This window comes from Euphorbia lathyris, chromosome 2, assembly GCF_963576675.1.
Source record: "Euphorbia lathyris chromosome 2, ddEupLath1.1, whole genome shotgun sequence".
In the NCBI taxonomy this organism is placed as follows: Eukaryota; Viridiplantae; Streptophyta; class Magnoliopsida; order Malpighiales; family Euphorbiaceae; genus Euphorbia; species Euphorbia lathyris.
Window position 1 is genome coordinate 26,166,878 of NC_088911.1, and position 10,100 is coordinate 26,176,977.

The 10,100-nt window shown below is 35.5% G+C and overlaps 1 protein-coding gene and 1 pseudogene across 1 annotated transcript; both read right to left on the reverse strand.

Annotated features, from left to right (window-relative positions):
- Nucleotides 1-1,004: 1,004 nt before the first annotated feature.
- Nucleotides 1,005-2,270, reverse strand: LOC136216764 (uncharacterized; annotated as a pseudogene).
- Nucleotides 2,271-7,964: 5,694 nt separating this feature from the next.
- LOC136217467 (uncharacterized) lies at nt 7,965-8,673 on the reverse strand. Its single transcript, XM_066004069.1, has one exon. The coding sequence runs from the start codon at nt 8,461-8,463 to the stop codon at nt 8,206-8,208; it is 258 nt and encodes an 85-aa protein (XP_065860141.1). The 5' UTR covers nt 8,464-8,673; the 3' UTR covers nt 7,965-8,205.
- Nucleotides 8,674-10,100: the final 1,427 nt, after the last annotated feature.

Consider the following 10,100-nt stretch of genomic DNA (forward strand, 5'->3'; position numbering starts at 1 on the left):
CATGGCTAAATGTTAGCATGGATCCTATACATGGAAACAGTCAAACACAACAGAAATATTGGAATCGAATTGCTGCTTATTTTCATGAACATAAGCAATTCGATTCAGATCGAAATTACAACTCTTTGATGAATCGTTGGTCCTCAATTAACCTTGCTGTGAGTAAGTTTCAAGGTTATTATAACCAAGTAGATGCTAGAAATCAAAGTGGAATAACAGAACAAGATAAGGTAAATTTTGTACTTATAATTTTACATTCACATATAAATGCTGTTTTTTTTTATTTATTAGATGAAATTGATGTTATTTATTACTATCAGGTATGTCAAACATTAGAGATGTACAAAAGTCTACAAAAGTCTTCTTTCCCATACATGCATTGTTGGAATGACTTGCGATATGCACCAAAATTTGCCTCAAACTTGTCAAAGAAAAAAACCAAAACATCGCAACATACAAGCCCAGTTGCCTCCTCACCGTGTACTACATATTCTAAGGGTTTAAGTGATGCACAAGATGAAGACTTTGTTTTGGAACGACCAATGGGAAGAAAAGCCACTAAAGAATTGTTTAAGAAGACGAAAAAGAAAGATAAAGAAGTTGAAGATGCTTTGATGAAAGAATTTTTGCTTGAAATAAAAGAAGCACAAACTGTGGCAAGAAATGAAAGGAAGGAAAGAGTTGATGAGCTATTGAGATTGGAAAGGGAAAGACAAGAATGAGAAACAAGAAAAGAAGCAAGGGAAACGGAAAAGGAAGCGCGAGAAAAAGAAAAGGAAGAACGAGAACGAAGAAAGGAAGAGCGGGAAGAAATGCTTTATGAAGAACGAATATTATCTACTGATACTACTAACATGGATGCAGATCAAGTTGAATATTTTAGTTCTCTCAAAGCTTCCATTATGAAAAAAAAGACGCATTACAGGATTTCAATTGTAAACTACTATCTTTATTATTAGAAACACTAGTAAAAAAACATCAAACTTATTAGAGCACTCGATAATTCAACCATGAATTTTCCATATGTGCTCAATGAGATCATTTTGGAGTTGAATATGAGCTTGTTTGTCTCGAATTTGATGATGTATCTGTATGAACTCCATAATCTCTTTTGTGCAATTGTGGGACACAGAAATTGTTGGAGTTTTAGCAACTGTATCATAATTGAAATCTGCATGACTTATTTCCCGTTCATCTTCAACAATCATGTTGTGCAATATTATACAAGCCATCATAATATGTTTCATTGTTTCGACATCCCAAAAACGTGATGGTCCACGCACTATTACAAATCGGGCTTGTAGCACTCCAAATGCCCGTTCAACGTCCTTTCTAGCAGACTCTTGTACAATTGCAAAAGGCTTTCTTTTATTTCCTTGAGGAGATGCAATAGTTTTGACAAAAGTAGGCCATGAAGGATATATACCATCAGCGAGATAAGAACCCATGTTATATTCATGTCCATTAATGGTATATCTTACCTGAGGTCCACGACCTTCTGCTAAATCTGCAAATACATGTGATCGATCCAATACATTGATGTCGTTTAGCGATCCCGGTAAACCAAAAAAAGCATGCCATATCCAAAGATCATATGAAGCTATTGCTTCTAAAATAATGGTTGGTTCATGAACATGACCTGTGTACATTCCATGCCACGCAGTTGGACAATTTTTCCACTTCCAATGCATGCAGTCAATACTGCCTAGCATACCTGGAAAGCCACGCTGCTCAACAGAAACCATTAACCTTGCAATATCGCTATCATTAGGTCATCTCAAGTATTCATTGCCAAATACTTCAACGACTCCTTTCACAAATCTTCGAAGGCTCTCTATTGCCGTGCTTTCGCCGATTCTAACATAATCATCCACAACATCTGCAGGTGTTCCATACGCAAGCATCCTCATTGCAGCTGTTATGTTTTATAGTGAGGATAAGCCAAGAACTCCTACGGCATTAGCTTTTTGAACAAAATATCGATCATGTGCTTCCACAACTGCTTGGATTCGTGAAAATAGTGATCGACGCATTCGAAACCTTCTATGAAAAAATGACTCGGGGTATGTAGGATTGTTGGAGAAATAATCACGAAAAAGTCTATCATGACCTTCAGCTCTATTACGATCAATGATGCGATGATGCATTACTGATCCACCATGGTATGTTTCATGATTTTGACGCCTACAACGACGACGTTCCACAGCAGCTATAGCAATATTCATTGTTGTTTCATCTTCTTCCTCTTCCGCATCAAGCATTTCAATCATTATTTATATGTTGTTAGACATGACAACTTGTATAGAATGACTCAAATTAGAGTGGTGATGAGTTTACTTGTTTCACCAAATGTATCATCTATTTATAAAATCAAAATATAGCCATTAGAATATAGCCGTTGGAATATGACCGTTAAAATATAGCCGTTGGAATATAACATTTAAAAATAATCTCATTAAAGTTTATGAATAAAATAATGAAATAGAGAGTAGGATAACTAATAGTGTTGGAGCACACACACATTTCAAGAAAGTTAAATTTAGCTTTATAATATTTTATATAATATTTTGAAGAGCCATTTGGCTAGTGGTGTTGGAGATGCTCTTACTCTCTCTCTAATTTTCAATATTGAGAGAACACATTCTCTCCTTAACTATTTTTCTTTTTGTTTAAAAGGGTAAAAGAATTGTTTATTAGAAAACAAGTACACTGGCATTTAAAATATTTCACTAACTTCCCTTTCATGTCAGATTATAGGTTGAAGAAATCGAAACAAAATTAGCATGTATCCTTGCAAGATATTGAAATGGCAATGGAAAATGATCATTTACCAATTAATTTGAAACTTTGTAGATTTTTTAGGAGCTCAAAATTGTTGATGAAATCTCAAATCTTCATCTTTATGCTTTCAAGGAAGAACAAAATTATAATTCATGAACACAAGAGAAAAACAAAAGAAAAATAAAGAACGGAACAACCATGTAAAAGCTTCTCAATTCCATACTTAATTCCAAGACTGATGAAACTTCTTCACAATCCAAGAGAAAGCTTCAAATTGATAAAGTTCCAAAATTAAGAACTAAGAGAAGGTTCATCAATGCTAAAAGGAGCAGAAAACCAAGCTTGCAAATGAATACTCATTTATCTCTATCTCTTTTCACACCTTTGAATGGTACTATTGTGTATCAATATGGATTCTCAAGGAACCTTATTGCATCAAGATATATGGATTGAAGATATTTAAGCAATGTTTATCTTCCATTCAAGACATGGATGCAAGCTCATAGATGGGAATCCTTATTTATTGTCAATGAACCAACCTACGCAGGCTTAGTTTCAGAATTCTACGGAATAATAGCAAAAATTGATGAACGTCATTTTGAAGTTCAATTCGAAGACCTTAACTCTGAATGAACAAGCTTTGACATGAGCTTTCAAATTCCCAAGAAAGGATCCAAGCTAAACCGGTTTGAAGATCTTTTCTTCTTTAGAGACTACAATGCACACAAATTTGTAAGTGAAATCTTTCACATTAAATCTAATTTCAATCCTCATTCTTCACTTGATAGTGGTTTTTTAAGATAATCTCAGAATTCTTCATCTGCTTATTACTAATGTTTTATTTTCTCACAAATCGAGTCTATTCAATATGAATGGCTTTTACATTTGTTTTGTATGGCATATAATAGGGAAAATTACACAGAAATTCATGTTTTAAAAACTATTTACAATTATGTCAAACTAATAAAATCACTATTTTTAATCTATTTTAAGAATTAGAGTTTAGAAATTAGAGATTTAGAATATATTGTCTGGGGTTTAGGATTTATGAATTGGAATTTAGAATTTTTAAATTGGGGTGTAAAATCATAATATATAGAAAATAATGACATATTAAAAATTAAGTTGAGTGATATGACTTAGTTGTAATTTTATACTTAATCATGATATTCATGTATTTGACCCCATATAATACATCTCACGAAAATTAACTTTCCATATTTGGGAGAAATAGGTTGGATATAACTTTGGGAATTATAACAAGAAAGAGTCTCATTAATAAAACTAAAGCCAACTGAACCATCAAACGTCATCCTCTCTTACAATGCCATCGTCGGGAGACTGCTCCTGTCAGAATCTGTCGGAGCTCTTTTTATTTACCATCTAGCATGGAAAATTCCCAAAAAGCGAGTAATGGGTGTTGCTCAAGGTAACCAAGCAATTGCCCAAGAAACATACATGGCCTCCCCCAACATAAAGTTCGTGCTATCAGACCCAATAGAGGAAGTAAGAGAAAGAAATGAGCCAGTTGAGAATTTTGAGAGAGTATGGCTAGACGAAGGTAAATCAATCCAAGTCGCGGATGAGGTACAAAAGAAGTTAAAGGGGAGAATTTATGGATTCCTAGCTTAGCTTCAATTTATGCCCTGGTATACAAATTTTCTAGGTTATTTCTTTCAGCTTCACTATCTGTCGTTGTGAGTAGATTGGTTGGACATAGGGTTCCAAGTCTCTCAATTCTTCTTCTGTCACTGTCGTCTCTCTGTTTTCGACCTGTTTGTCCGGTTACTTTTTCAGTGAATTTCTTTTTGTGCATTGACGTTGTTGGCAGCCTCTTGTGTGTTGTTTCAACTGAGTTTTATTTCTCTATTTCCAACAGAGCTTGATGTTCCGATATCGTCTCTCATGTCTGATTTGTTTTTGTAGGTTGCATGTTCCGAATTATATTTTATATTCTAAAGTATCTTGAGTGTTCTAAGACTATGTTATTTATATTTCTAAGAAGTTGTCCATGATAAATATCTATGTTCCAGTTTGAGGGGAGTGTTAAAGTGTAAATAGATAATAGTCCATAGTCTTAGTCAATAGACAATAGTTATAAATGTATTGGCTTTTATTAGTTTTCCTTGTTTAGCTTTTAAATCTTGTATAAATACCAATAGCTAATAGTCTCTATTGTGTTTACAAAAAAAAAAAATATATATTAGATATTTATCTTAATAACTCTATTGTATTGGATATCGGAATAAAATCCCCGAATCGGATTTGGACAATCCCATTCTAAAAAATTATTATTGCAATCCAATTCTGAAAATTTCCGTTTAGTAATCTCCGAACTTCAATCCACGAATCTCCGAATTAAACTGGATTGTGCCTACCCCTAGTCAAACGACCATAGAAATGAATTAGCCGCTTGAAAGCCAAAGGAAGTAAAAAAAAAAAAAAAAAAAAAAAAAAAAAAAAAAAAAAAGTAGTTTCTCTTATCTTATCTGTAGAAAATGAACTGTCTCCTAATACCTTAACATGATAACTGAACACATGATCCTGATTGGTGTTGTCAGGTTTCATGTGGAAAAGAAGAAACATTAATTTGAACGAAACGAACAGGTCCAGGGTGTACATAACATTTAACCAGTTACTGAAGCAGAAGAAGAAGCTTAAATAATTACCATAACCGTAATTGGAAATTTCAATTTTAGCTCACTTCAGGACAAATGTTTTTCAACAAACTTTCGTAACCTATATCTTTGTCTGTCAGAAACTAATAAAGAAAAACCTTATTAATTTAATGAAACACTTCTACTACTTATCATTATCTACTGCTTCTGTCACTTCTCTCCCTCAAGCTTTTCTCATATATCGCCATGGGATTGGGATGCCTGACTTTCAGACCCAAAAGACGAGCTAAACTTGAGGTTTCGAATAGGATTCTCAAAGAGAAGAAAACCAGGCTTTACATTATTAAACGGTGTGTTTTGATGCTGGTTTGTTGGAGAGACAATGAAGATAAGTGATGCTGTTTTTTTTTCACTTTTTTTTTACTCATAGGCTGTATTATTTGATTGAAATGGCTTTTTTTTCTTTGTTTCTTTTTTTTTTTAGTACTGTTGAAGCAGGACATCTAGGAGTTGATTGTGCTTCTGAAATTATTACATAGGGCAAGCTGTTTGTTGTGGCCCACTAGGATTCATTTTCTGTCGGGAAAGAATGTATCATAATATAATGGACCCTAGCTAGCTACTCTTCGCATGTTAATATGTTTTACATTCACCTCCTCTTTTCCTTTTCTTTAATGTATCGTAGGCTCTGTATTTTGATTGAAAAAAGCTGGGATTTAACCTAGGGACGAATCTAGGGGGTCGATAGGTTGCTATCCGTTATAGTCGGAAAATTCAATTTAATCTATGTGTATGAAATTTTAATTTTTTAAGATAAAAACATCTATTAAATTTCGATTAACAACTCATAGGCATTAGAGATGTCTGTCAGTGAATTTTACATCTTCAACCCAAACAGAAACCAGTTAAATCAATGGATACAAGTTCATTTTCTTTGGTGTGTGAACACATAACTCGCAAAAAACAACGCTGCTTTAAAATATAAAAAATTAGTAATGAACTTCATACACCAAACAACCATAACAACCCTTAGATAAGACAAGTAAAGAGCATCACTACATGGGACAGGATAGTCAAATGCAAGATTACAAATATATCCGAACTAAGGGTCAGAAGAATGGCTTTTGAAGTTCCCATGAAAAATCAATTTTAGTAGTAAAATTGGCAATATTTAATAAATCAGTCCAAATTTAACAAATTTTTAGGTAATAAAACTGATCGTCAAATGGTTGATCTCAAATATTATCAACTTCAAAAGTGAATTGATACCTATATTTCAATTTAGGTTATTCAATTGATGCTGCCCCCTGAAGAAATGGATATATTTGGGACAGAACACTCAAGGCACGTTTACAAATATCTCTATTTCGTAGGATGCTGCAAAATTGAATTTAATAACTAATTTATCAAGTTAGAAAGACCAAATGATGCAACAAGCATGAGAGTAGGAGATGCAAAAGTAGGTTAGAAAACAAAAGGCTCCTTGCCAAACTGAGGCAGAAGCAGAAGAAGCCATCATTAGCATAGAAGAATGGAGAGTACAAATGAAACCAATGAAAACCAAAACAAGGCTCTAAACCAATAATGGATGGTATATCTAGAGTTGATACTGCTGAGAATGCAGAATTAATGATCCTTCAAAGCAGTATCCCACATATATGGATGTAAACTGTGATGGATTCAGGATCCAGGATTCAAGGACACAGGTGCTCCAATGTCTTACGAGTGCTTGATTGAAAATTTCCAAAAGCTTTTACCCTAAAAAATTAAAGTTCGTACACAAGTTTAATGGCTAACTGGTGCTCAAGCCCCTTCCGATCCCTTAGATCTATCCCTGGATGGAAATGCTGTCAGTTTATATGACAGAACTTCCAGAAATGCTTAGCTCAACAGGATAGTCAACGTAGCACTGGGGCACCTTGTTGCTCACAAATGACTCAGGTTACCCATGACAGGTTGCAAATGCACAAAATAAAATTAGGAGAAACATTATCTAAATTCACTTGGCGATCACGCAAAAACAGGGCTGGAATATAACATGGTCTCAAAGCATGTATGTCAAGATAGGATTCAGCTCGCATGAGTGAGTGGGGAACCAAACAAACAAGTAAAACTAATTGTTTGGACTAATAATTGCACCAAGACTACAAGAAGCTGAAGCTAAAATCTTCAAAAGGCCATCTTAAATTCTGCAAAAATGGATCAAGCATGCCTGTTTCAATATGAACAATCACAACGAAATATAACTCTGCAATTCTATTTTACGGCATTCCAATAAGATGGATGAGACAATTGATGACATTTCATATAGCAGTTTTGACTAATTTAAATCCTCAACCATAGTCCTCATTGCCGCTTGCAAATTAATCAAATTCTTTAAAGACATAAATTCCAAATCAATCTGAATTACAAACAAATTGAAAAACTCATCTCGTTTACACCAGTAAATGAATCAAACATCCCTAAAAGGAGGAAGCAGCTCATAAATCCAAAGAAATCCTACTTGCAACAAACAGGAAATGCAGAATTCCGATTCTAAATTGCAACAAACAGAAACAAAATTGATGAACAGAAGACAGGCATAATACGAAATATAGCCTACATAGTGTTTGTTGATTTGATTAAACAACAAAAAAAATACAACCCGAAACACATTCCTATAAGATGAAAACACATTTATAGAATAGGAAAAAGTGTTTGGTTAGAAGTAGCACAAATTAAAAAACAGATGGATACATACAAACGAACCATATATGAAGGAAAATCATATATCATCTCATCATCATCATCATAATCAGAGAGCAAACTAATGTGCAACAGATGCAGGACCAGCGGTAGAGGAAAGGTAGACCTCAGGGCTATCGCTGGCGATGGTGGCGAACATTAGAGGACGATCCTTAGCCTCTTCATCATCATCATCAGGATCGGTGGTGTTGAGATTGATGCAAGAACACCTTTCAAGAGAAGCGAAGAATGCGGAGGCGACGTTTGTTCCCACCCAATTAGCAACCCTATCAAGCTTATCGCAGGAGATAAAGCTGCAGGTGTTATTGTTGGTTTCCATATCGGATTCCGATCTGTGATTTAGAAGGATTGATGTTGGTTTGCGTTTGAATTGAGCTCCACCCTATAGGCTTCTGGTGGGGTTTCGGAGGAATTTCTTAATTGGAAAATGGAAGGATTGAATAGAAGGAATTTGGGGAAGGGAAATAGAGAGGAGAACCATTCAACGGAATATTATTGTAACGGACGGTTGTTATTTGTCCGTTAATATCTAAGGACGGAGGTTCATATTTTGAGTTTGATTAACAATTTTGCATTGAACAAAATGTGATCTTTTTAATCATTATTAATCAATTTTGAAAAAAAAAAAAAGTTGAAAAAGGCTTTTCAAAAATATAAATTTTGACATTCAAAATCTCCAACTTTAAAACGTTTTTTTTAATCAAAACCTTAACAATGTTAAGCAAATTGTATTAACTTTTTTTTTTTTTGAAAATCAAACGGGAGAAATAGTATTAATCAGCACATAAAAAAAACAGAGAAAGCCAGGCGGTACAGAAAACCACTCGCCTAGACAGTTATGATTGGAAGCACTTCTAGCTAGCACATGAGCAATAACATTAGCAGAACGTTTTACAAACGCTATAGAGCAGTGAGAAAGCTCGTTAAGTAAACATCTACAATCTTTGACTATGGCGTTAAAAGGAGAAGAAACCTCCAACGGGTGAGCCATCGATTGAACAACAACCAACGAATCAGATTCGACCAACACTTTAGACCACCCACAAGTCTTGATCCAGCTAAGAGCTTCACGGATGGATAAAGCTTCAACCAAGGCCGGATCAGCGCAGAATTCTACCGATCCATTCTTAGCTGCGATAAACGAACCCCTGTCATCCCGGACAACAACACCGAATCCAGCCGATTCCGATGTCGGGAATAGTGCAGCATCCACATTGACTTTAAAATAATCTGCCGGAGGCCGAACCCACTGTGCGGCAGCAGCAGCAACCGCAGAACCCGGAGATTGGACTTCCACCTTCGCCACCCGTCAGGCCTCCAGAAACTCCTTAGCGCCGTTAGCAAGCACTATTGCTGGAGAGTCACGGTTGTTCCAAACCACATTTGATAACATCGGGATATTATCGCAAGGACCAAAAGAGATAATCGCCTCAAGTATGCCACGTGGCATAGGAAGCCGCCCGGTGGATCCCCCTGGGTTAGCTCTAAGAGATCCGCTGGCGGATCTCTATGGCGAATCTCTCCATTTACCTAAGTAACGGCTAACCGTCAACTCGGCTATAATGATCATTAAATGAATCATTAATAGTCTTAACCCGCCAGGTTAAGAGTAACTTGTAACCGCCATTAAATGAGCATTAATGGAGACTCTCTAGTTACCTAGAAGTTACAAATCCATCAAACTATAAATAGCCTACGTCTAGGCTATCGAGGTATATATATTCTTACTCTTCGCTAAGCTTTGTCCATACAGTTTATTCTCCATATTTGTTACTGACTTTAGCATCGGAGTGTCCCCGGCCGATCCCAACGGCGCCTCACAGGGACATGATCCGATCAGAAATTCCTCCAGTGTTATCAATTGGTGCGGTGAAGGTGGAATCCTTGGTCAAATAAAGGATTTTTTGTTCACACTGAAACATCATGACGAAGGAAAGACGAAATTCCTCCTCTGAG